Below are 27,973 nucleotides of genomic sequence, written 5' to 3'. Positions count from 1 at the left end.
CGCCGCGAAGCTTCCTGCCACGGCGCAAGCTCCGACCACCTTGTTTACATTCGACGAACACCGCGGAGGAAGCACGAGGTTGTTGCTCGCGAGGTGCAAAATAAGGAGGGAGCAGTTGGGAGAATTGCGGCGTGGACACGACAACAACGCTTGTGCTTTTCGCTTCGAGAAATCGGCAGGATCGGAGGAGGTGGAGGAAACATTCGTCGCGTTGCGCATCGTCGTCGCTTAATGGACGGGTGAGTACGCTTTGCGTAAGTGGCTGTACGTCTTTCTCTCTCTCTCTCTTGTTTACAATACGCGCGCGTGTCTCGAGCGTACTCGAATAGTGGCGAGCAATTTCTCGACGAACGACGCGCGCGCGATTTCGACAGAAATTCGAAGGAAGAATCGAGGAAGAATAAGCGGAGGGGAGCTCGATTCGTTCCTCGAAGAGACGCGAGGGGAATCGGCCCGGTTGAAATTTTTCCCGCGCTTCTAACGAGTGCTGTTGCGAGATCGGTCGGTTACGAAACGTTACGAGAGTCACGCTTCCTCGTTCCTCGAACTCGAACGATTTCCATTTCCATTCGATTCGAATGGAAGAAATGTAAGGGAGAAACAGAAGATAGGATGGGTGGAATGGGGGGCGAGATTATGGCCAATTGGAGAATTTATGGTTTGGCCATGTCGATTTTCGCGGAAGGCGCGAAAACGGAACGGACGAATTTTCGAACGGTTTCGCGGTCAACGACTTGCAAAACAATTTCCACGCGAGCTTTATCGATTTCCACAAGCTGGTCGCGTGTAACGAACGCATCAGGTTCAACGTAACAGCCGGGATAATAGCGTCGGAAGTCGACGCTGTTTACTTGCGCAACACTACTTGTCCAACTTGCGGTAATAACGCGACGCTAATCGATAAGCGAATATGACAGGCGGATCGGCGTTAATTAGCCGCCTCGTGCAAACTTCGTCTTCGTTTTCAATCGTCTCGCGCCTCTTTGCTTCGAGGAATGTGGATGGGAAATTTCCGATATATTCGAGTCAAAAATCGAGTCAAGTAGAAAATCATGATCTCGAGAGAACGCGTAGATGGTGCGCGCGCGTGTATACCGGGTGTCTGGGTTGTGATCGGACCGTGGCATTGAAGCGTGGGGCTCGAGGTCGGTGGGGAAGTTGGACGAGGGGTTTGAAAATGGAAAGGGGCGAACGCGCACTTCTCTTCCTTTTTGAACACGGTCCTGAATTATCCTCGTGCGGGATCGATCGAAAATCGAGTTTTCTAATCGAGAATTAATTCGAACGTTAGATTCCTTCTTTAATAGATATCTGCTTCGCGAATATAATTAGGCATTCGATCACAATTCGATCCTAGAATTTATCTTAAAAATACGATCCTACAAACCTAAGATTCTTCTTTTTTCTTCTTCGCGTGCACCAAAGAAAGTCTTTTTTTCCACGGAAGGAACGCTTTGCTCGAGATTAAAGCAAAGTAGAAAATTTCTGGGTTCGTCCTGGAAACTTCTGCGAATTGCCAGACTGGAAATTCCTCCCGAAAACGAGCCAAGAAATAGAATACGACGAATCCCGTTTCTTCTATCTACCTGTAAAATTGATAAACACGAGCAAACCGTGATTCGAGGTGATGTGGTGCGAAATTTCGCGCGGAAACCGTGACGAGAGAGTGGAACGAAAGAGAGAGAGAGAGAAAGAGTCGAGGGGAAGCGATTCGCGAAGAGAAAGGAGCGAAGTATCGGGCGCCCATCATAAAACCACGATTATTCGTGTGCGAGCCGCCAATCGCGACGCCAGTCCCTCGCCACGCGGTTCGCAATTATCGAGAATTTTCGCGTTTCGAGAGGGCTCGCGTCGACAGTGAAACCAGACAGACAGTTTTTTCTCGTGGACGCGCGACAGCCAGGTGATATCTCGACTCTGTCATCCAGATCTTTATCACGGTGCGGTTTTTTTCACATCGTCGGTGAGATACGAGAAAATTCGATCCGAAGTGCTCGAGGAAATAAGTCTTTTCTCGGTGTCAATAAATCAAAGTCATCGGTCTCTCGTGGAAGACGAAGATTCAAAAATTCATTATGGAGGTAAGAAAAATAATATTTTGACTTCGCATCGAGCACGTGTTCCTATACGTATTTATATTTGAAATACGTTGGGATATGATCTAGTCGAGTCTAAAAGCTAAAATAAATGAGAAAATTGGTGTACAAAAACAGTGGTGGTGAAGATTTTGTTTATTAAGTTGCGCGTTTGTGTTTGCCAGAAGGAGACAGAGAGAAGTGAGATCTTCGTTACTCCGTTCTCGTTTCATCTAACGCGAACTTCGATTGTTTACAACTCGACATTTTTCCGTTTGCTTTAACCATTAGAATCGATGTGTCACGTTGAATGTATCAACACCTTACGCGCATATTCTTCGTACGTACAATTTTCACGATCTTCAGTGCGTTTCTTTTATCGAGCGTGAAATTTCAAAGCAATTTCTTCTTTCTGCAACGTTACTTTTATGAAAGATTCTAAGATTCCCCGCTTTATTACTCGCCGAGTGTACCCGATGTTTTCCGCGGTTTTGTGAAAGCTCGAGCCGTTGAACAGGCAGTCGGGTAAACCGACTCGTAACAGATCCGTGGTAATAGAATTTTTTTCTCCGAGATCTGATCGAATGTCGTATCCCGTTTCACAGGCCTCGTCGCCAAGCTTCCCGTTTCGTTCCCGTCGTTTGGAATATCGAGCGAGCTCGACCAGACAACTCGAGAGAGCGTCGTTTCCAATTTTTACCCACCACCCATTTCGTCCCGACCCACTTTTTCCCTTTCCTCACCTCCCTCTCCTCACCTTTCCTTCTCTCTTTCTTTCTCTCGTTCTTTTGTTTCTTTTTTTTTTTTTTCAACTGCCGGCAAGAAAGCAGGGAGAAGCGCGGAAAGCGGATAATATCGGACAGGAAGAACAATGGCGGTTGTAATCATCGTAATTACCGCGATTATTATCTCGCGAGCGCGGTGTTACGATATCTCTCTCTGAAATTTTACGAGCGTTAATGCCACAGTCGGGAGAGAAAGAACGGCGAAACATCGTCATCCGATCGAACGGATCGGAATCAATGAACGGACGTCGTCCAATGTTTTCGTTTTAACAATAGGTGTTTCCAACGCGATTCTCCAACGCGCTTTCTCGACCGAGCCAAGAATCTTTTTCTCTATTCAAATCCCGATTGAAATTGAAGAAGGAAAAAAAGTTGAAGGTCGAGCATTTTTTTTTTTTTTTTTTGTTTTTCGAGGAGGGAAAACCGGTGGCGAGTTTGAAGATCGGTTAGGAAAGGAGGATGGAGGAGAGTGCGCGGCGATCGGTTGGTCGGGCGGTCGGGTCGATGGACGTAACGCGGTGGGCGTCGCGACGCCGGCGCCGGCACGAAGCTCACAGGTGGTCGCCATGCAGTCTGGCCGTGTTTCGTGTCGGATGCCGCGGCAGCAGCTCGCCGCGACGCTTTTTCGAGGTCCACGACCGAATCGATCCGCCGCCGATTGTTGTGACGCCGCGTGCCAGGCCAACAGGACCGCCACCGTAAGAAGCTAACCTCTTCCGAACACGATCAGCTTCTCCATTTCCTTCCTCCTTAACCATTCTTGAACCTCGCAATTGCGCATCCTCGACGAGGAGGCGCTCGATCTTCTCTCGCTTCCCATCCAAGTAACCTCCAAGTCTTCTTCTTCCACTTTGTGCTCCACATTGAGAACGAGGTGAGCTCCTTCTTCTACGGGCAGAGGATTCTTCTGCCCCATCCATTTAGCAAATCTCGACGAGTGCTCGAGGAGAGGGAAGGGAGGAAATTATCAGGAGATTAGATCCGACATAATCGTGTTCCGCGACGTAATCCCGTTCAGTTTAATAAGATATCGGTTTTTCCAACCCGAGAGAGAGAGAGAGAGACTGATTTACCTTTTCGCGATGTGGACGTTTCTCGAACGGTATGGTAGGGTGTTGCTGATACGCCGCGGGCGAGGATGCTGCGAAGGGTGGCGCGACCTAACCTCTACTCGGCCCGTGATTCGATTCGTCGCAAATAACGTCGAAATATCCCATCTCGAAAACAATTTTCCCCTCGATAGAACACACCAAAAAATACAATATAATTCGTCGATCGTTTCGTATCATTTTAAAACGCACAGATTGAACGAGAAATTTCCCCTCGAAACGGTTCCATAATGTAACGAGAAAAAAATTCGGAAGAGAGAGAAAATATTCGACCAGCATCCGATTGATTCGAAGTAACCCGAGACTCGGTCGATATTTTCCTAGAACGCGGGGGAATATATATATATCGATCAGGTTGGAGGGCGGGCGGAGCCGGCGCGATAACCTCGCGATGTTTTTGTTTCCACTATCCCACTATCTGTCCACGACCGTACGTTCCCTGCTCATTCAGCCCTCTCGCCACTCTCCACCCCACGATACGTGTTGCATCGCGCGCTGAATCCGTATACGCGTCCACGCACCGCTCTGGCTTCCCAGCGCTCCTAACTAATTCCCTCTCCAGAGATCGTTCCAAATTTTTTCTCACGTCACCGATAATTTCCACGAAATTCGAGGATCCGCTTTTAATTACACTTTGTTCCATCTCTCTCGACATCTCTGCTCGATCGTTCACAACAAACGAAGGATCGAACAAGAGCGGAACAACTTTCACTCGTTCGAGATTCCACGCGTTCGCGGAGATTGAAAGAAAAAAAGGGAAAGAAGAAAAGGCAGGGAATTCCGCAGACGCACGCACACACAGCCGCCCTCCTCCTCCTCCTCCTCCCGAGTTTAATTTAAACTCGCGGCGGAGAAACTGGGTTACTCCCGCTCGCTGGAATCGAGTTCCCCGCGCTCAACCGCGAGCGACGTTTACACGCCCGGTCTTTTTATCGCGCGGGGAGACGGGGGGGGGGGGGGGATAAATTTGCGCGAGAGAAGCTTCCGAGGAAAGCTCGGATTCGCAATAACCGCGCTAAATTTTTGTCAAACAACCTTCGCAATTTTCGTTCCTCTCGAAATCGTCGAATGCCTGCATTTATAAAGCGTTAAAAAGTGTTACCTCGCGAAAGTGTGTCACCGTGTGGAAACACGACAAAGGGGATTCTCGAATCCTGGTGGAGGGAAAGAAGACTTATTTCCGGGTCTAAACGATGGTATGGAAAAGATCGGCGAAACGAATCCCGTTTTCGAAGAAGAAAGAAGAGAGATGGGATGAATATTAATAAACGAGAGAAGAAAAGGAGATTTTCGATAGTTCGCGGAAGAAGAGAGAGAGAGAGAGAGAGAGAGAGAGAGAGAGAGAGAGAGAGAGAGAGAGAGAGAGAGAGAGAGAGAGAGAGAGAGAGAGAGAGAGGAAGAAATTAATCGGGCATTAATCGACCGCCTGTATTAGCAATTTCCACGGGATATTCTTCGACGATAATTGGCGACGTTTCTTCAGAATTCGAGTACGATAATGGCTTCGATCGATATCCGATTCCCTCGATGAGGCGTCCATCCGAAGAAAAGAGGCGTTCCGATCCAACACGCATGAAAAGAAATTCTATCCTCCGATCGGATGCACGATCTCTTGAACAACTGTCGAGAGAAATGCTCGGGAACATATGCTCGCGCCCTCTGCCCACGGAGGACGTGTGCGCGCGTTAATCCGGGGTTGGATCGAAAGCGCGGGCAAAACAGGGGGAGGTGGCGAGAAACGGAAGGAAAAAATATCCGAATCGTGTGAAAAAGCGACGAGTATAAATTAAATCTCCTCCCTAAGTGTGTTCCATTGGCGGTGGATCGATGAGGAGGAGGGAGGCGAAGGGGGGCGAGAGAGGGTGACAAGAGAGATCTGTAAGAGGCGATCGGTGAATCGCGCGGAATGGCCGGCGACGAGCGTCGGTTATCGGCGTCGACGCCGTGGTCGGGTTCACGAGCGAGCAAGCGTGGTTCGAAGGCAGGTACGAAGGAAGGGGGAAAGAAGGTAGCGTGGGAAGAGGGCAGGTAGGGGGTACGTGGCAAAAGGCAGAAATAATTTCACATTTGCCGAGCTGGCTCGCACGTGTCACACGCCTCAGGCCCGTACACGTGCGCACACGTGTCCCTCTCCCGTTCCGCTCACGGGACGCGCGAGTAGATAGCGGACAGACGGGAACGTTACGTACGCGGAGGAACACGAGGAGAGGATAGAAAGGAGCAGGAAAAGCAGGGAAAATAGTGCGCGGCGAAAATAGAAAGGGGGTGGAAAGTAGATATATATATATATATATGTGGGACGAAGGAGGAGTGATAGACGAGAGAGATCAAAGCTTGTGACGGCGAGGAAGCGCGGATTTCTAAATATATAATAGCCGGCGATGTGCAAGAATAGGAGGGAAGAAGGAGCACGACTCGCGATCGCGTCCCTCGAGAGAACGAATGGAACGTCGTGAGCTCGCAGTGGGCACCGCGACGCCGCGGCGTCATCCGGACGCGCGTTCCGATAGGTCAGTTATCGCGGAACAAACTAGCTGCCGGCGGGTCCGCGTTAGAATCCTGTATCAGCCTTTCTCGCACACAGGTAACCAACCATTTTCCCATTTTACTTTGGCTTCTCGTTGCTTCTCTACTCTCTTTCCACTTTCTCGTCATATATATTATATATCTGTGAAAATTTAACGCGTTCGATGTATCCTCCAATTCTAACGTTTATCTCCCCCCCGTTCCCTGCACTTGTTGAATTCCCCTTGCACCCACCGCTACGTACACCGGTTCGTCGTACACTCGCGCCACCCCTTAATTCCTCCTCTCCGAATCGAACGGAGAGTTCGTCCGAATTTCAGCCCGTGCGGGAAGAGTTTCAAAATTGCACGCGAAGAAAAGAAGAGGAGAGAGATGGTTGAAGTATCTCTCGAGTCGCGACTCGAGATCTTTCTCTCGTGTGCCCTCTTCTTCTTCTTCCGCTTAGATGTTTCCTCTTTCCGCGTATTTACCTTGCGGTCGGTCGCCGCCACCCTCTCTCTCTCTCTCTCTCTCCCATTTTCTTCTCCTCGAGATACGCTCGGAATATCGTGACACGAGGTAGGTCAGTAATTGCGCCCCTTCATCCGTCACACGTTTCATTCACTCGTTTCACGAGTTTCCCTGCGATCGCCTCAGTTTCCACAGTTTCTATTCTGTTACGATCCGAATTACGGCCGTCACGGATTCCGAGCGTGGTGGGTAAACTTTAAGTCGAGGAGGGGGGAGAAGTCGAAAATAATGGTGACGCGGTTGTGGGAAGGGGGCGAGTAATTTTCTCCGCGAGCGGATGCGAGATTCGTGTCGCGAAAATAGTTTAGCATGCGTGGAACGAGCGCGAAGGCACGCTCGCGGCTATATAATTTATTCCGAGTTTGCGACGGCGAGCAAACATTCGCACGTGGCCGTTGTCAATGAACCAACAACGGCTTCGCGATCCTTCGGCTTTCGATGCTTCGCCCAATTCCTTCGAACCGTGGTAACGATTGGTAACGCGTGGAGTTTCGACTAAAAATAAGAGAAGGTGGCGTCACGTCCCGTTTGAAGCGCTCTCTTGAAAAGGAGAGAGGGGGAGAAAAATTACGTCAAAGCAAACTCGAGTTTCGACTCGAGACGAATTGTTCGTTCTCTTTTTTCTTTCTTTTCGTTATTATTATTATTATTATTATTATTAACATCGGAACATAGCTCTCGACGAGCAATAATTGCGAGAGACCGCTTTATTCAACGAGCTTATTTGTTATTCGCGTCGGTGTCATCGATACCCTGCCCGATATAAATAACAGCTTCCGTTAACCAGTCGCGCAACAACGTTCGATAATCGATAATTTATCCCTTTGTGGAGCAACGATGACGGCGTAAATATAGAAGGAGGAGAGAATTCGTAGGCGAGATGACTTCCAACTATTTCACTCTTTCCCTTTTTTTTTTTTTTTTGCTTGCGAGAAGAAAATTCCAAATTTAGATCTGTCGGGGATATATTGGGTAGGATCGAAACGTAAGAATGGAAGAACGATTCTCGAGTGACCCAATTTAATCGCGTGATGTCTATCGATAACGAAAACGATACGATATATATATATATATGTGAATTGAAAAATCTGATTTTTCGGATCGAACGGGCCGCATCTATCTACGAAACGCGAAACAAACCCGCTGCTACATAAACTCGCCACTCCAGCTAATTACCAGCGCTGCGTCCAATGACCCATTTAACGCCGCGTTCGAGAATCGATAGCTTTTCACCGGAGGGAAAACCGTGCCATTTCCATCCGGGGAACCGATAATTCGAACGGCGAGCAAATATTAAAAATTCAAACCGATATCCTCCACTCTGTTTGCTAATTCGGTCTCAGCCTAATAACAATGGGCGAAATAAATATTTGCCGGATCTCTCTGATCTTAAAAATCTAAGAAAACGGTGATACTCGAGCTCCCAAGCGTTCCCTTCTCCTTTTCACCCCTCGATAATTATAAGTTTCGCGGTATTTGTTTTAAGGCCTAGTTCGAAAGAAGAGAGAAAAAACGAAATAACGAAAAGTTACAACAAGCTTGCACAACCCGACGAAGTGGATAACGGACAAACTATTAATAGAATCGAAGAAAGTAAACTTTTGCGACCGACTGTAGGCCTCTACCACCGCGTATACGCAGAAACTTGAAACTAGTTCTAGTCTGGTAATTTGAAAAAAAAAAAAAAAAAAAAAAAAGGAGCGAGGACGGCGATCACCGTAACGCAATCGACGCAAAATCCCGCACGATGAGGACGCGACAAAAAAAGGAAAAAAAAAAAAAAAAAAAAAAAAAAACAGAAGGAAAGAGCGGGTTTCGACGCGCGCGGTTCTCATTCGCTTTCCCGTCTCGTCTCGAGTTCCTCGAAGCGGGGCCGCGCGGAAAGATGAACGCGGCACGTGACGAACGGCTCGACTCGATCGGCAGCGCCATGTTTGGCGATCCTCTGCCACGGGGAGAGAGAGCGATCGAGCGGACTCGACCGAGCTTCCCCTTTTGAGAACCAGTGTCGATCCGATTACGTCCCGCGGCGATCGATCTTCGTGTCGAAAATCTCGCCCTCCAATTTCTCCCTTTTCCTTGCGACCAAGCCAACCACGAGATGGATACCGAGCCGAGTAAGTTCAAGGCTAACCGAGATTAGGCGACCGGCCTCTCTCTCTCTTTCTCCCGCGCGGCTCTTCTTCTTCTTCTATCGATTGCCACGACGAACATGTGCTCGATACTCGCCTTGGGACGACTAATTGTCGAGGGAGCGGAGAGAAGACGGAGAAAAGGTAGAGACGCGTTCTTCTTTCGAAAACGGTGCGATTGTGTTCCGCGTAAATAATAGGAGTTTAACTCGGCTGGAAATAATCTTGGAGCGTTTGGCGCTACGATTCTCGAATGTAGCAGCGGGAATATTCGATGTTGGAGAGGTCTGGTCGAGTGGGACAAACATCGAAACGAGGACGAGCGAGCGATAACCTAATGGTTTCGATGCATTATTCACGAGACGTGTAATTAAAGATATCGGAGGTTACGAAAGAAAGACGCGGCGCGTGGATCGACTATCGACGAGGACGTTGACAAATAGTCACAAACGTTTCCACCGTTTAATCGGGCCGATACGTTTGCAGATCGACCGAGGAACAACTCTGAACAAGAGATGCAGCGGTGTCCGTATCTCCACGAGATGAAGGAGCGCCTGCTCTCCCAGCCGACACCGACGGACAGCCTGGACATGGAACGACTCGACGGCACACCCGTCAAGGAGCCCAATCTGCACACCGATTATCCCGCGCACACCAACCCCGGAGTGATACCGGATCCCCCGGAAATGCCGCCCGACTCGCTGATCGGCACGGTCGTCAAGGTACGACACAACTTGCACCACTCTCTCCCATTTTCTTCCGCTTTTCTACCTATCCTGGATTCTCTCCTCCATTTTTCACCGATTTTTTTACAAACATCGGATTTACAAATTGTCAATCAACCTCGTTAATGTAAATTGCAACGATAGATTTCATAGATTTAAATAGGAAATTATTTATTTTAAAGGGGAGAGGAGGGGAATGTTTCAATCCTATCCTACTATATAATATAGGGTTGAAATTGTTGAGATCTCCGTGAGATCTGAAAGTGTGGGGAATCGTTGTTTCCAGCTGAATTCGGATGGTTACGGCTCGCATACGTCGCCGGCGCACGCGAGGCAGCCTCTAGTGCCTCAAAACGCCAACAACCCGCCCCTCTGCCTCACCCCTACGCACTCCGGCCCAACGACTGGCACGCTGCCAAAGAACGCAAAGTGAGTACATATTCTTACGAGTGTTACAAGTTCTTAAGATCCTCGAGGTGACGAAAGCTGCCCTCCCGGCGCGATTTCGTAATGCTTTCCTCCGCGTCTCCTCTAATTGCGTTTACACGAGTTGTCGCAAACGCTCGCCTCCTCCTCCTCCTCCTCCTCCTCCTCCTCCTCCTCCTTCTCTTTGTCTTCTTCGACGACAACGACGATAAAAATAGGGTATTACGGAAACGCGCGTTGGCGGAAAAATTAAATGTCGATAGGTTGTCGCCAAGGTTGAATATAATATTTGCACGCGACTCGAATGGTAATGGAAGCAGCGAGTAGGTTGGATCAACGTGGCCACGTGGTTCGCCGTACTTCCGCTACGCCTGGCGAAAAATCCTTTCTGTCCTTTCTTCCACCGAAATAACACGAGTTTTCAGTTTTACGACCTCGCGTAACAGGCATCGATCGAGCATTGGATACGAGGAAATCGGTTTATTTTTGCAAAGATCGTGTTTGAGTGGAGGGAAACAGCGCGCTTCTAAACGCGCCGAAAACCTGTTCCAAACAAACGAATTCCAACGATAATATTTGGTAGAATTTCGAGAGGGGAATTTCTTTAGTTGGTCGGCGAATAAAGGATCGATCCTCGAATCTTCGATTCGCTCTCGATGCGATTAACGAGCGAAAAGTGAACCGAAGAACACGCATGGGAGGAGGGGCAGGAAGTTCCGAAGTTTCGTTATCTCGTCGAACGTGTCGTTATACTACGAGAGAATTGTACTCCGCATAGAGATTCATCCTCGTTAATATGCGCGGTTAAAGAGGAACGCCATTTTGAATCAGCCCTCAGGCGATGCATCCGAAGAAGGTAAGCCGCCCTCGACGACCTCGTGATGCGACTCGATCTAAAAAGAAAACCAAGCGAAACTCTGTTTCAAAACCGTCGTCGATAACAATTGCGTTTGAATTTGTTTGTCGAGCTGTTCTAATGGAATAATATCGTTTTCGACCAACGAAATTCGATATTCCCGATAAACCCGTGAAAAGCGAACGAAAAGGTGGAAAAAAGGAACGAAGCGTATTTAGCGATCTTCTCGGCGCTCTCATCCACAGGCTTTAGTTCTAGAGGCGCGGAATCGTGGCAGCACTGCCACCGAGACTCGAAATCAATACTCGGTGTGCGTGAGTCTGGCCTGTCGCAATCCTTGCAACGCGATATTACAACACGCAGGAAAAAAAATGCTAGGGGGACACCGGTATTGCGCCGTATCTGTGACCCGATTCGAATCATCGCTGGGAACGAGATCGCCGACCGTGTACCGCCGATCTTCTGCGGTCTTCCACCCTTAACCGAAACTCTCTCTTTCTCTCTCTCTCCGAGAGATGGAGAGAAAAAGAAGCACGGAGAGAGAGAGAGAGAGAGACAGAACCGGGATCTCGTTTATCGCGTGACACGCCGCGTCACGTTAATTCTCACGCGACCATTTGTACAGATTACCGCAATAACGGGGGCTGGGATTGCGAGCTCGAGATTCTTCTCCCGATCGCATGCATTACGAGGGTGAAAAACTTGTTCTACTTGAGGAGGGGGAAAAACTAGGAAAACTGTGATCGAGGTTGGCAGCGCGTGGACTCGATGGACGGCTGCCAAGTATTTCGATGATCGAGCGGCCAACCGGTCACCGACCTTCGCGATTGGAAGAAACAATACCGTCGCGCTGAAACGACCGTAGTTCCTCGACGAAGTTGAGAAACTTGTTTGTCGCTTTGCCGAGGGAGGAGGAGGAGGAGGAGGAGGAGAGTCGAGAATTCGTCGAAGCTTTTTTTTTTTTTTTTTTCGTTCGTAATTTCTTCTTCTTCGGGGGGGAATCGATGAGGGGGATACGTTTCGAGGAAAGATAATCTCGCAATCGGAGTATCTCGTAACGAAAAGGGCCGGCACGATGGAGAATTTTGCGGTAGGGTAAGGTTACTGACCTCGGTGCTAGCGTTATCGAGCGGGTCAGTGGGTCGCAGAACCACAGAGCATATCACTCCCTTCCCCCTCCTGGACGTTCCACCCATCCAGCTCTCCTACCTCTCCGGACCTCCTCCCGTGGGAACGCAGCCGAATGTGCGCGCGCGAGACTCTTTCAACTTTCGGCTAACGAGAGAAAAATCCCTCTCTCTCTCTCTCTCTCTCTCTCTCTTCTCTTTCGACGGGATTAAAAACTTATCGGAGCAGAGGCGATCTTGCGGAAGGGGAACGGGTTGAAAGCGATCGTGAAACATCGTGTCTACTCGAGATGGAAGCTGAAACGGTACAAGAATGGTCGTTGATGTTCCTTTTAATTATTCGTTTAGTTATTCGTGCAACGTATAAATTGAAAAGAGGAGAGAGAGGCAGGTTGGAATTTTTGGGAGGAATTGATCGCGAAAACGGGGCTCGAGAGGGTTTCGCGATAGCGCACGCGTTCTTCATACGTGAAATTCACGTAGACAAAAGACGCGGCAACCCCCGCTGCTGACGACGATGCAGGACGAGTTACCGGCAAAGGGTGCTTCACCCTGATTCTCGCCAACTGTGGACTGCGATTGTGCTCGAACGAGAGAGAGAGAGAGGCGTACAAAGGCGACTCGTAAATGCATCGATGCCGCGTCTTCAGCATCCGGGAGGAGGCTGAGAATAGATCTGAAAGGATATTTAAATAACCCAAGATCGTGGGGATAAAAATGGAGAAAGAGGACGTTGCCTGAATGTTTATTCACCGTTTATCGGAGGAGCTGACTCTCTCAATGAAACGCTCGCGCGTTCATCAAAACTGGAAGGGGGAAGGGGCTTCCGTTTTCCGCGGTTCGTCGAATCGCTGTGAAGAGACTCGAGGGAAAGGATCGAAAAAACCGTATGTACGCTCCTTTCTCTTTTCTTTTTTTTTTTTTTTTTTTCCTTTTCTTTTTCTTTCCAGTCGAAAAAACGAGTTGCCCGATCGTTGGAGAAGTTGGCGAACGCTCGCGACGCTACTCCGAAAACCCAGTGACCGCGATTACCGGGTTGGAGGAACGGAGAGAGTCGAGGCGAGAATTGGTGGAAAAGTTGAAAAGGAAAACGCGGGTAGAGGGGGGCGCTCGTATTTCCCTTCGAATCGAGATAGAGGAGAACGACGATACTCGATCGAGTATTCCGTAGCGATTACTAGGTGGAGTGGAAAATGGAAGGAAAGAGGAACGTAGAGAGAGAGAGAGAGAAGGAAAAGGAGGACACGAGGAGGAAACACTGGTGACGCGACACGAGATTGGAAGGGAAGAAAGGGGGAGGAAGGATGGCGGAGGTTGGATCTCGGCGCGGTAGGAGAGAGAGGGGTGCGGAGGAGACGAAGGAAGGAAGGAAGGAGCGAAAGGGGTGAAAAAGACGGGGGGGAAAGATCGGGGAAAGGAGACGAAAGATATCGGGGAGAAAAAGAGGGTTCGGACGCGAGAGAGCGATACAGAGCGAAAGCCGCGGATCCCAGTGCGCTTGTGCAAGAAGCTGCCGCTGCCCGGGAAGAGACCTCCCGGCCAGCCTCAGTCTCCGGGATGCTGGGGGCGGCGATCGTGATTCTACCCCCATTTCATCGCGCTCCGATAACATAGTCCATCTCGCTCGCCTGCTGTCCGTCCATCTCTCCCGTTCCTCTCGGATTAACCCTCGACGCTTCTGTTTACGCCCGCTATATCGTAAGCTAGAGCCAACTCCCTCTCTCTCTCTCTCTCTCTCTCTCTCTCTCTCTCTCTCCCTTTCTCCCCCTATCCACCGTCTCTGCCTCTTCCCGATACTCCGCCACCTCTCTCTCTCTCTCTCTCCGTGACCCCCTCTCCTCTTCCAGCGCGATCAACTTCCTCTTTCTCTCGCCGACCTTCCATCCTCCATCCCTTCTCCGTGTCTCCGCTTCACACCCTTTTCCGCCGAAGCTTGGGTGCAGTCACCGCGAGAACCTTCAGCCAACCACCTCTCCAGCAGGTGAGCTTTCTTGGCCGTGGCCGCCCGGTCACTGGATAGTTGGTTGGTTTCGTTGGTCGTCTGCGTTCGTCGAGGTGTGTGTGTGTGTGTGTGTGCGCGCGTGTGTGCGTGCGTGTGTGTGTGCGTGCGTGCGTGCGTGCGGTCCGCACACTCGGTTGGTAATCGCAGCCGCGCGTCGCCTGTCGGCCATCGGCCGTCGCCCGTCGCCGTGCTCGTCGTCGGTCGGTCATCGGAGCGAGAGTGCCGAGATCCTCCTCCACCGAGCCGCCTCAGGTTCGGTCGTGTGCACGGGATTTTCCATTAGCTCGTTCGACCAAGTGCGCGGGATCAGAGAGAGGGAAAAACCTTTGGAGTGGCCCGCGTCCTTCCTTCCTTTCTTCTCTCTATCCTCTCTTTGTTTCCTCGCGTACCTACTCCTCTCGATTTTCCCGAAAATGTAACGCGACCCCCTTCTTCGTTTCCTGTCGGACGAAACCGAAGTCGTGCGTAGATCGATAACGACTTTGTTCGCGCAACTCTCGATATCGAGATCGAAGAAGACTACGGCTAGAAAATTTCCAGGTTTTGAAACTCGATCGTCCTTCGAAAGGGACGAAAGGCAAGGGAAGGCAAGGCGCAGGAGGTAGTTGAAGAGCGATCTTTGCCAACGAAGGGACGAAACGCGCAGGCGTGATCCGCGGAATCGAATAAACAGACGGCAACAATTTGGGGAGAGAAAGAGATAGATAGATAGAGAGAGAGAGAGGGAGAGAGTTTTTGACTCGTGCCCTCGTTTTCGGAAATGGTGCCTCCGAGCTTTACATCCGAGTCGACTCTGTGGCGCGACGCGCCCCGATCACCCTCCAATCGACCTACCACCCGATTCGATTCCTCCCGTCGCTCGCCATCTTCGAGGCAGGGCGCGAGTGGTGTGGAATTTCGAAAGCGAGAAACGTCGCGCGGTTAATCTTATTAAATACACGGAATATACTAGTAGACGCGGTAGAGCAGTGTAACGTTCGCCAAAATGGCGGGTACGGCGGCGTGATCGCGGCGAGTGTGGGAATAAATGGCGCGGTGTTGGATCTCCGGTTAGGAAAAGAACGGTGGCATTTTCCCTGTCGTGAGATCCAGTCGTGTGTGTTTTGCCGATCCGTTAGGGTCTCCATTGCGGGAGGAGAAGAGATCCGCGATGGTGGGTGGTGGTGATTGCAAGGTCGCCACCGTGGAGGTGGAAGCAGCCGCTGCGGACAACACGGCGACGCTCCCCGTGACCAGACCCCTGAATCCGCAAAACAACTCGTCGCCAAACGCGCAGGACAACGCCGAGAAGAACAACGCGGCGAACAAAGAGATGGAGCTGAAGAACGTGCGCTCGACCCCAGCGAAAAAGTAAGAGACCCCCGGCTGTAGACGTAGAGAAAAATCATCCACAACCGATGGGATGGGGATGGATGGAGGGATAGGAAGAGGAGGAGGAGGAGGTGGAAACAACTCCTCGCTTTTTTTTCTCTTACTTTTTCCCATCTCCTCCTCGTTGTTATCCACGTATGGTAACCGCTCGTTCGCGATTATCCTTTTATCCACGCTTTTGCTCCTTCTTTTTCTTTTTTTTTCTTCTTCTTCTTCTTCTTTTCCCGAAGTTCGATCGGGGAGATTCGCTTGGCCAGAGAATATAAATATCCGTCATTCGCATCCGTTTTAACGAGGGATTTATCCGAACGTTACGTTTTTTCCGCGCTGCAATTACACCGAGTTGAAACGAGACTAGGTCAAGCGTCCACTTGAAAAGAACTACCGTAATCTACACGCTAACGAATGGTAATTATTCAGGAGCACCGGTGTTCAACTTCCCTGAAAACTTCCCCGACTTTTCCACTTTCTTCGCGTTTGTTTGTTACTCGCTGTTGATTAAAAAAAAAAAAAAAAAAAAAAAAACAAAAAAAAAAACAAAAAGAAAAACGAGAGCGAAGGGAGAGGGGAAATTGGGAAGATAAATATGAGAGGCTCCGTAACTGGGTCGACGTTATTAAAAATTCCACGAGCAAACTCGTCCGCGGCTCTCTTTTCCCGATACTCGGTATTCGCGGTTGATCGGGAATGCGTAGGAAAATATTCTCCAGCTATCCGTTCCATAGGAATTTCGATATCGAATACTGGGTCAAACGTACCGAGAGACGTACGTTTCTCGCGCACGGAAACGTTCGCGTCCAATCCTCCGGAAGATCGATCCTCCGTTTATCGGATTCCGGCCGAGGACGTAATAACGATTTTCAATCGGTCACGACCGATTATTCGAGCCTCCTTTCTCTCCACCTCCGCTGGATTTGCATTCGTCCCACGAATGGCGCGACGCCCACCATTGCAAGTACGAATGAAAGTACACGAACAGGCGTGTGAATAAGAATTCTTCTTCTTCCGAATGACGCGATCGAGAAGAATCTTTGCAGCACGTTCCTCGCGATTGCTCAGTGTAATCAATCTCCGTGTAAATTTTAGTTAAATATATATATATATACTTTTAGAAAGGAAGGCTACGCATCGATGCTTGCCGATCCGTGGGTCGCGGCAATTTTAAAAGAGGATCACAAAAAGGATTTTCCGGCTGGTCGATGTCGTTATTTTTAGTTTCTACCGCTCGGACTGTAGCAAAATTCGAACGAAATTTTCCTTGGTTGCGACGATTATCGATTCGTGAAAAGTGTTTGGGGAAAAACGGACATTGGATAACTTCTTCTCCTCTCGTGCCGTGCCATTCATTTTACGAAACCCCCCCCCCCTCTCTCTCTGCTCGTTCGACTCGAAATGGCGGCAAGAGGTGGAAGGTTTCGTCTGCGTGTCTATTTACGACGCACTTCGTTAGCCGTGGCTGCCTGTGAAGCGTCTTGCGCGTCTAGTGCGCATTATACGCGGCACCGAGTTATGCACTCGCGCACGTACACCACCTACCACCCCATGCCGGAGCGGGTAACTAACCGAGCGAGGTTGCGGCCACGAACGAATGGAAATCATTCTCGGGAAAAGAATCGAGGAAGTGGAGCGCGAACGTATTTCGAGAAGGGACGGCGTGCGGTTTATCCTCTGCGGATATATCGGACCTGTGGGGATGTGAGACAGGCCGTGCATTAACCCTGGAACGCGACGACACCTTTTTTTTTTTTTTTTCCTTTTTTATTCTCCCCTCTCTTCTTTCTTTTGGGGACGTCGAGTTAAAGTCAGGCCGTTCCTCGCGATAATCCTGCTCGCGTGAAAAGAGAGAATCGGAGAGGACGACGATGAGAGACGCCTGAGAGAGGAGAGTAAAGTACGTACTCGCGCCCGATCGATAAATTAATTTTCCTCCCTCGCATCTCGAGACAAAAGAAAGACAAAAGAGAGAGAGAGAGAGAGAGGCGCGGAGAGCGAGCATCGATCGAGCCCGATAATGGCGCGAACTAGTTTCGAGCCGCGATTTATAATTTATTAATATCGATCGAGTACACGACAGTGATACGTTGTGCATACACGGGCAAAGCGATACCTTCTCGAATTACACACTCGCAATTGCATTAACACGGGTTGAAAACGAAGCTTGCCCGGTCTAGACGAGACAGTATTACGGGCCCCGTGAACGTGACTGCGCATACCGCCGATGGCATGGAGTAAGAGTACACGTAGAGAAAAACGAACGATCCGCCACCGAAAATAACGCTAAACTAATGTTCTCGGTCGTTCAAATCGACGACGGTGCGCGAAAAGCTAAACTCGTCGACACGGATCAAAATAGAGAGGATTGAAAAATCTATCGCGGTTGAACGAAACGACGCCGATCGGATTTTAATCGGGTTTGACCCCGAAAAAAAAGAAAAAAGAGAAGAAAAAACGCGAGAACGTTTGTTACGCGAATATTAAACGGGGAGGGGAGGGATAGAACACGGGGAAAGAATACGGGCGTGATTGAACGCGAAGGGGAGAAGAGAAATTCGTGGAGAGGACACAGATGAGCGAGGGTGAGTCGAGAGGGTGAGGAGGTACAGAGAGAAAGACCAGCGGCTGAAAGTAGGTACTTCGAAATATCGACCGTGCGCCAGCCTCTCGGAGTCTGTGTGTGCCTGTACACCCGTTTCCCGTTTATACCGCTTCTCGCCGCTTTTCTTCTTCCCCACCGATGAAAAAGGCCACACCGCGGGATACGCGGCACCCTCTTTTTTCATCCTCCTCCTCCTCCTCCTCTTCTTCTTCCTCCTCCTCCCTTTTTTCGCCTCTTATCACCGCGAAAACTTTGAAAAACTTTCATCTCTCGAGGCCCTCGCCTCCGTTCCCACCGCCATCCCCTTCGCCCATCCTTCTCATCGCCAGTGTCAAGAGATGATTTTTCGCGAGAGAAAAGTTCGAGGGAATTCAAAAATAGGAAGCATATATTTTTTTAACAGGATGTTTTTTTTTTTTTTTTTCGGTTAGAGTAAAAGTTCAAACGCGACGCGTATTAATAATTCCTTTCTTCCTCTCGCTTGCATCGAACGGATAACGCGATCGAGGCTGGTCGGAAAGAGAAAGGATCACGTGGGTAGAACAATCGTGGGAGGAAATATCAACGGGTTACGGAAGCTGGAAAGAGAGGCGGAATGCGGAATCTGGTGTCCTGGGCGTCTCGCTAAAATACCACGATCCTTTATCCACGCGATGATCATCGAAGGGCAAAAAAAAAAAAAAATGCCTGACACGAGTGTACAGGCTCGTGCGGAACACAATAAAGTCTGCGCCCCAACCCCTGAAATGCCAGCGTGACAAAGGGTGGTTAAGCCCTTCTTGACGAAGATGCACCATACCGACGAGCCAGCCGAGCCCCTGATATTCGACGTGCAGACGTCGCGACGCTGTGCAATCGCAGCACCACGCCGATTTTCAAATATCATCTTTCCCTCTCCCCCTTCTCGCTCGCCTCTTTCTTCCCTCCTCGTTACGCGCGCGCCCAATATATATATATATATCGCGATCGCCTCGATCCGCGAGGAACGGTCGAAGAAAGGAAGGAAACTTGTTCGCGCGATTGATCTCTAACGAGGCTCGCTCTCTCCCCTTCGCGTACGCAAATTATCGATTTCGCGACCTAACCTTTTTCAACGAGGGAAAAGAAGGCCGTGGCGGGCGAACGGCGGCAGAAGCGCGAGAGTCTCGAGGTGCGGAAGAAGCAGAGGTCGAAGAAGCGTCGAATCTTCGAAGCCCGAGTGGAAGAAAAATTTAAGGGACCAGATTTAAGAATCGAGATTAGGATCGACGACGGTGGCCTAAATTGTCGGAGGCTGTGCGTGTAAACACGGTTGAGCATCTCTTCTTGATCGAGATAAGGAATAGTAGATACGCGAGAAGGAATAGAAGAGAGAGGGGAGGGGAGGGAGAGGGGGGGAAGAAAGAAGATCGGCGATGGAAGTGGAGATCGTGACTTGCGCGGAGAGCAAGAACGTGAACGGATCGGGGGATGGTGTCCCGACGCACGATAGCAGAGTGCAAATAGTACGAAAAACACGGTGAGAAGGAGGAGGAGGAGGAGGAGGAGTGGCGGAGTGTTTTTTCTTTTCGATCGGTTAAAGAGATGCAACGATCGCGAGAGATCGGCATGTAACTCGGCACGCACGAGTTTCCGCTTCTTTCTTTTTCCTCTTCTTGCAGGACGTCGCTGTTCATTATCATGAGTTTCATCTACGCGAAACTGCTGGTGGTCGTGTGCATCGCTTACGTGATAAGCGAGGTGGTCACGCACAAGCTGCCTCTCTACTACTACGAGGGATTCTTCACGTATCTCTACGGTGTTAGCATCTTATTCCTGTTGTACGTGTTCTGCTTCCTGCTGCAAGAAAGCGCTTGCTGCTCGAGGGGCAGCGACACGCCACCCCCGCCTCCGAGGCCGCCCAAACCACCCAAGGAACCCAAGGAGAAGAACAAGAAGAAGGACAAGAAGGACAAGGAGCAGAAGTCGTCGAAGAACAAGAAGGAATATCAGGTCAGGATCGATCTCTCTTCCCCAGTGCCATTGTAGCGAACAGTTGTACCACAGTTTCGTGGTTGTTAAGAAACCGCGTGTATTTCGGTGAAGTTGTCGAGCCGACAATTTTAAAAGGCATAAGTGGGTTGTTATCCATCCTCATCCACGGATCCGGTTGTAGAATCCGCGTTGTTACACTCCTCCCTCCCCCTCCCCCTTCCCCCACGTTCATTATCACGCGAATCCACTTCTAAAACCGAAACTCGGCAATTTTTTCCTCGTTGAAATTTACTGCTCTTTTTTTCGGGGTCGAGGCGACGAAATTATCTTCTAAAATTAAATTCGAGAGTCGAGAAATGGAACGAGATAGACGAGGATGGCTCGTGGTCGGTTATTAAATTGTTAACCGGTCGATTATAACCGACGAATGAAAAATGCGATGATTTCAGGACGCCGCTGACGTCGAGGCTGGGGTGGCCACTCGGGCGCTGAGGAAGCGGAAAACTTCGCAGAACGATCAGAGCCATGGAAGCTTTTTCCTCAGAATCGGAGCCATCGGTGAGCGGGAATCGAACTTCAAAGCGGAGATCTCAAACGAACGCGTCGTTATTTAAAAAAAAAAAAAAAACGAATCGTTTGCAGCTTTTGGCCTGGGTACAATGGTCTACAACGGTTTGGAATTCGGCACGTTCTTCGAGGTGCCACCCACATCGCCGTGTTACCAGATTCTCCAAGGCGTGAATCCAGTTCTGCAAATGATCTTCACCTTCATGCAGATGTACTTCATCTTCATGAACTCGAGGGTAGGTGGAAAAGAAACGATTCTTCCTGAGATCGATCTCTTTCGAATCGTTGTCCATTGATCGTCCGTTTTCTCTCGAAGCTGAACATTCATCGCTTCAAAGTGATCGCTCGTTTCGGCCTGATGCACGTGGTGGCCACCAATCTCTGCGTCTGGATCCGTACCCTGGTGTTGGAGAGCATCAAGGAGATCACGAAGCATCATCAGAAAATGGGCCAATTCGAGGCGGGCATTCTCGGTAAATCGTCTCGAGAAGAGGAGGTCTCGAAGAAGGACTTCTCTGATCTCAAAAAATGAAAAATTTTTTCAGAGAGTATCAAACAGCACTCGATGAGAAACGCGGGTGCCATACTGGGCACGGCGCCCCGGGACGTGGCGCTTCTGCGCGAGGCGCCGTTAACAGCGACCAGGTCGTCGACCGTGCCCACGTCGGTCGCGAGCACCATAGCCGCCTCGTTGGGCCGAATGATGAAAACTACGGCAAGGGCGATCGCCAGGGCCGTCACCACACCGACCTCGACCACCGCCACCGGCTGGAACCCCCCCACCTCGATGACCACTTCCACCTCGACCCCTAGGCCCAGCTTCACCACCACCACCGCCAGCACTTTGACCACTTTTCTCACCGCCCTCACGCCGAAAACCACCACCGAGGAGAGGACCACCCCGACCACTCCAGCCACCACCACCACCACCACCACCACCGCCGCCGCCGCCGCCACCACAACCACCACCGCCATACCCTCCACCACCTTGTCCTACTTCGTCCAACTGTTCGACGCGCCTCAGGCGGACAACAAGGAAGAGGTAAGGTATCTTTCCTATCGATCGATTTTTTTCGTGTCGAGTATAGATCCGATGTAATCGTTCCGTAACACAGATACATCAAATCTTCGACCTGAACAACCAAACGAACAGCAGCGAATATTGGAGCCCGAATTTCGGCGCGTACGCGGAGGCGTTGACGGACGAGGAGATCGCGTCGAATTCGTGCGGCCGGGTGAACATCATGGGGACGATCGTGCAGGACGCCGAACCGTACCTCTTCCCCTTCATAATCGAGTACAGTTTGATCGGTGCAGCGGTGATCTACGTGATGTGGAAACACATCGGCCGACATCCCCGTTGGCCGCATCAGGTGGAGGCAGATCTCGAGCGGCGGCTCGAGGCCATGCTGTCCCGAAGAGCGGTCGCGTTGGCTCATGCGGGTAATTATTATGCTACATTTCGCATACTCTCTCGAACCATCCATTCCTCGAAGATCGGCCGGGAGAAAAGTAAAGAAACTAAAAAGTGGATGTTTCTCGACGCAAAAAAAAAAATAGGTCACACAAGGGTGGACTGTGTAGGAGCGAGCAAAGGACTGTTCTTCGGCCTGTTGCTGCTGGTCGGCTCGCTGATCTGCCTGATCCTCTTCTTCGTGCTGATCCACCATCCGGACTTGGGCCTGGTCGCCATTTACCTCGCGGACGTGTCCCACTGCGTGCTCATGGTCCTCTCGATCGTGGCCATAATCGTCGGTTTCATACGGGTGCAGAGCTTGAAGTTCAAGGCCGAGGAGCAGAGCGACCTGAACGACATCCTCCTCCGCGTGTCGGGCTTCGGCCTGTTCGTGTACGCGGTGTTCAGCGTGATCGCCGGCTCGCTGGCAGCGTTCACCCACGAGCCCAACCTCCTCGTCATGCTGACCGGCCTCCTCTCCGTGGCCCAGGTCATCCTCCAGATGCTGTTCATCGCGGACGTGTCCCGCAGAAGGGTCCACCTGCCCGAGCACGATCGTAGCAAGCCCGGCAGGCAGGTGGTCACCTTCCTGCTCATCTGCAACCTGACCATGTGGGTGATCTACACGTTCGAGTCGCAGAAAGTGATGGCGAACCCGGTCCAGCTCGATTTCTACGGGTTCCTCGCGTGGGCCATCGTGCAGAGGGTCACCCTCCCGCTCTGCATCTTCCACAGGTTCCACAGCGCGGTCACGTTCGCGGAGATATGGAAGACGAGCTACAAGGCGCGCCTCGACTAGACGAGGGGATCGTTCGTCGGGATCAACGGCCCGGATTGATCGTCGTTCGCGAATCGAGAGGGAGAGAGAGAGGGAGAAAGAGAATGAGAGGGCGAGCGAGAGAGATCGGATCGAGTCGAGCGGATATTCCTGGCCGCGACGATCTTCTCGATCGTCTCTCTGTCCAAGAGACTCGGATGGACAGGGATGATGATGATGATGATGACGATGATGGCCAGGCTGATCGATAATATTGGACATATCTCGGAGAAATATTGGAGGCGGCTCGCGGTCTCTCTCGAAATCTGGGGTTTGCGTTGCTTCATACGGATCGAGAAAAAGTCGGGAGGGTGGGGAGTGTAAAGGGCGGCAGATGTGTCGACGGCAGCGTCCTCGAGGAGTCGAGGCTTGGCACGCAAAAGTGCGGGAGGATCGCGAAGCGTCGTTTTATTTTTTTACGCGCGTTATGCATTCGTTAGCCTCGGTTCTCTTTGCTTGAAACAGCAGCTGGACGGTTGCTTGCTTGATCGGAGGAGAAACGGGAGAGCACGGATCAGCAGGAAACAGGAGGTCGATCCATCGAAGGGAAAAAAGGAATTTCGGCCGGAGGAACCGGATAACTTTGAACAGATCGTATTATTCAAAATATTATTGAAAAGCACAAAAAGAAGAAAAATACAAGGAACAAGATCTAAAGAACACACACACACACACATACATACACACACATGCATACAAACACACACAGTGTACGTGCAATGCCACACAATCACGAAATAGGGCCCATTTTCCTTTCACCGTGTTTCACACCTTTTACGATCTCTATTATATACTGCCGTCAAATTTTCTACTTTTATATATTATATATGTATCTTCGCCCCCCATCGTGCATCGAGAGCGTTTAAGAGTACGTAGGATTTTTCACTCTTCGTTAATCCTCGGAAATCGCAAGATTTGGACTCGAACGAGCCAATATCGGAGGAAAGAAAGGAGTTTTTTCAAAACGTGAAACATCGTGCCAATTGATTATATACGAAGAGTGGAACCATCTTCTCAAAGCGAAATCACCTCATATTAGCGATCAAGTTCACATTCTTCGTTAGCATGGCCCAAGATAGTTTTTAGGTAAATAGCCGCCGTGTGATCTCTTTCTCGCGAGAAAAAGAAAAGGATGGAGAGAGGAACGATGAACAATCGAAGAGAGAGAGAGAGAGAGAGAGGAGACTCGATGCAGGAACAGGGTAATTTCGTTGCGCCGCAAGTCGAGCGAATTGACAACGACGCTTTTTTGATATCTCGCGGACGGATACGCATTCTTTTGTTCGAACAAGATTGGACGAAGTTTGTCCGCTTCGTCGACCGATTTGACGGAAAGGAAATCGAAGAGGAGAAGGAAGAAGACGCGCCAAAAAAGAAGAAGAAGAAGAAGAAGGGAAAACAATTCCGACGTTCTTTCTCGTTGCGTGCTTCAAAGTACAAAATTGTTTCTAACTTTTAGAATCTTTTATCGACACGACCCTTTCGACGTTGACGCTCCAATAAGAGCGTTCCGACGAATATCGAAGTGTGATTCGAGTCGCGAACGAATGAGTCGCGCGTTGTAAAAGTGGGATAAAGAGGGAAATAAAATAGAGGAAAGGACGAGAAAAGCGACGACGATGAAAAAGGATCTTGTATAAAGAGTAAAGAGTATTTTTTTTCTTTTTTTTCTCTCTCTCTTTTTTTTTTTTTTTTTAACAAATTCGAACATAATACTCGAAGATGTTCGAATCACGATAGGGAGGGGACAATGACGAATCACGAATGTAGATTTTATCGCGAGACTAAGAGATTAAAAGTAAGGAAATATCATAGACGAAGTTTTAAGATAAAGGAATTAAACGTGTAAAGGAAGATTATATGACGAGAAGAAGGAGAGGAAAAAAAAAAAAAAAATTATAGTCGGTACACTGGTAGTGAAATTTACACATACGCGTACACACAGCCACCACGTACCATTCACACGGAAGTTTATTAATAATTGTACCATGGTCGATTAGCTTTTAATGCCATCTCTCGGGAGAGATCGAACGAGATAAGTGGAACTTTCACATTTACATTCGCTATGAATATCGTAGATCGTTCAGAAAATACACACACACACACACACACACACACACATACACACACGCGTTTGAATAGTCGTTATTACATACATACATTGAAAGAAATCCCTCCACGGATCCCGTGAAAAAACTCAGAGAAGAAAAAGAATCCAACCCTTATTCCCAACAGGAGGAAAAAAGAAAAGAAAAAAAAAAAAAAAAAATAACCTGGTCGAAGTATGTACCTAGCTCTATTCGAGTCTAAATATTTTAATTCTTAGACGTATGTACGTAGGTGAAAGAGAATTAAGTTAAGGAGAGAGGAAACGGGGTGTGGGAAACGAGAGGGACGAAGTTGTGACACTAATTATACATAATTGTAATCCGAGACGATATTATTATTATAAAAGGTAACACGATATAAATATGAAAAAAAAAAAAAAAATTTAAAAATATATATTATATATATATATATATATACGCAGATAGATAGATATATATATATATAAATATAAATACATTTATGGAGATCTTTTATTGACTTCGATGTGCGCGACTGCGAATGAAGTGATGCGAATATGTAAATAACGATGCACAGTAAGGTATTGTATCAGCAGAGTGTCTGTGAAACGAAGAGCAATTATCGTTTTGCGAGTTCACGTTGCGAGGCGTGTTTTCGACGGAAAGAGGGTGCGTTTATTTATCTCCCTTAATTATAATAATGTGATCGAGCCCTCATCAAACCTCTTCTTGAAAGTTCAAAGAGAAAAAAAAAAAAAAGAAACCTCATCGACGTTATCCCTCGTCGACCGATATTTTATCGACTAATCGATCGATCTTTGTCAAAATTGACGAATGGTCCGCACCCTCTTACCCCTCGATTCCCTCGTCTCAACCGCGAGAAAAAATTCATACTTGCCCATTGATTTCATTAAGAATCAAAAGGAAAAAAGAAAGGGGAGAAAAAGGATGAGGAAAAAAAGAAGAAAAAGAAGAAAAACAAGCGTTCGTTTGATCTTTCCTCCGCTCGAATCCCGAAATCTTTTCACCAACGCTCTGCGCGAGAGTCACAGCGTGACTCTATCGAAAGAAAGAAAGAAAGAAAGAAAGAAAGAAAGGGGGATGCGAGTCCATAGGAACGACAATATAACAAGTATTGAACGTTTACGTAAAAAAGAAGAAAAAAAAAATCATAGTTAACAAGGCACTGCCACACACAGGACCAACAAAAGTCGAGAAAGTGATTATAGAGAAGAATGGGTGGAAAAGGAGGAGGGGAGAGCAAGAAGACACGAGGAGAAGGACGAAGCATGGGCGAATAGATGGAACCAAAAAAAAAAAAATAATATAATAATAATAATAATAATAATAATAATAAAACGGGGATTTTCGAGCAGAAACGGAGAACAAGCGAAAATATAATATAAATACATATACGAAAGCCAATACCCTTCCAACCAATTATCGAGAATGCGTGTATCGAAGTGTGAGTGAGGAATACGTATGCGCGAGTGATTGAGCAAGCGGTGCACGTGCGACACGTTTTTATTCGGCGAACAACGTCTTTGTATACTCTGCCCGTGTTCTAGAGAACAGGAGGATCATGGTTCTTGTGTATGTACATCAGTATCTCGATAGTAGCCGTAAGCCTAATCAATGAGTCGCGGGTTTGCCGAGAAAAATCGATTCGACTCGTCGAGGGAATCCTCGATTCGAGGGCCATGATCGGGGGAATTGCATGGAATTCGTTGAAAGGATGATTAGAGCGAGAAGAAGTCACGCTTCTATTTAATTATTTCGAGTAAGGACGGCGAAAGGGAAGGGAGGAAGAGAGAGAGAGAGAGAGAGAGAAGAAAGGAAGAAAAGGGGCTCGATACAAAGGCAAATCCGCGACACTTCGTCATTTAACATTACGTAGTGAGTTTTCGATGTCTTCGAGCATAATTACAGTTTGTACACATACACAATACGCGCGCACAACCGACATACTCATCACTCTATCAGATAGATACGATAATAGGGGAGGGAGGTGGCAGATGGAAGATTTCACGCGGACAATGGGATTAGAAGTAATAAGTTTCAACACGCAAGACACAAAGGATATTAAAAAAAATAAAAAAAAAAAAAAAAAAAAAAAAAATACTTCTACAAATTACATGTTGTCGTGTATGCAGTTTCTTGAAGTCGAGTAGCGACGAATACCACCGTAAACATTCGTAAAAATTCGCTCATTCATCTCAATTCCCATTTTGATTGTATAACGTTGACACGCCGTTTCTCATTGTAATCCGTTGAGGCGGCACGATCATCGTGTCGCCGTCATTTGTAACAATATACGATTATATTGGTTAATAAAAGTTATCTAGATGTAACATCGCTTTTACGAGTTTTAAGTAAGTTCTCCGATGAATAATTAATCTATTTTCTTATTTAATTTGCACGTGCATCCCACGATTCATTGTCCTACGATTAATAATCCCATAATAATGTCGAACGCATACGCGTAATATGGCACATGCGGTCCGGTCTAACAATAAGCGAATAACATAATATGATACCAATCCAGTTTAACAATAAGTGAAACGAATAATCAAAAGAAATTGTGCAAGATTTAAACTGAACTGCAAATGCGCGTAGTTCTTAGCTTGGTATTATTTTTCAGAAAATATTATTAACGAGATACTTTTAATATTATCTAAATTATTTTGATAAAATGAATTTTTAAGAAAAAATTTCAAAGAAAAGATTTTGAAAAACGATGCCAATTATCATCAGATCTAACCAACGCGTCGAGACCTGACTATAAAAAAATATGATAAAAAGTACAATGGAGCGAGGACAAAAAATTAATTTAAAAGATAAAATGACACTTTCAAGATAAGGAACATTTTAAAA

General features: G+C 48.5%; 1 protein-coding gene across 8 annotated transcripts; it reads left to right on the top strand.

Annotated features, from left to right (window-relative positions):
* Window positions 1-26: 26 nt before the first annotated feature.
* On the top strand, window positions 27-27,450 carry OtopLa (proton channel otopetrin-like a). Of its 8 annotated transcripts, XM_086906737.1 has the most exons (11): window positions 188-239; window positions 1,929-2,081; window positions 9,624-9,859; window positions 10,149-10,291; window positions 19,881-20,211; window positions 20,643-20,751; window positions 20,836-20,996; window positions 21,077-21,233; window positions 21,306-21,802; window positions 21,876-22,203; window positions 22,321-27,450. In XM_086906737.1, exons 3-11 carry the CDS (start codon window positions 9,653-9,655, stop codon window positions 23,013-23,015), a joined length of 2,628 nt encoding a protein of 875 aa, XP_086762863.1. In that variant the 5' UTR covers window positions 188-239; window positions 1,929-2,081; window positions 9,624-9,652; the 3' UTR covers window positions 23,016-27,450. The 8 variants fall into 8 exon arrangements, with proteins under 8 accessions (XP_086762865.1, XP_086762863.1, XP_086762860.1 ...); XM_086906739.1 differs by lacking the exon at window positions 1,929-2,081 and having other exon boundaries at window positions 27-239; XM_086906734.1 differs by lacking the exons at window positions 188-239; window positions 1,929-2,081 and adding an exon at window positions 6,038-6,553.
* The last annotated feature ends 523 nt before the right edge of the window (window positions 27,451-27,973 follow it).

The sequence above is a fragment of the Apis florea genome, unplaced genomic scaffold (genome assembly GCF_048593485.1).
Source record: "Apis florea isolate Af1SG1 unplaced genomic scaffold, ASM4859348v1 contig_2495_pilon, whole genome shotgun sequence".
Classification (NCBI taxonomy): Eukaryota; Metazoa; Arthropoda; class Insecta; order Hymenoptera; family Apidae; genus Apis; species Apis florea.
This window is presented reverse-complemented; position numbering and strand designations above follow the sequence as displayed.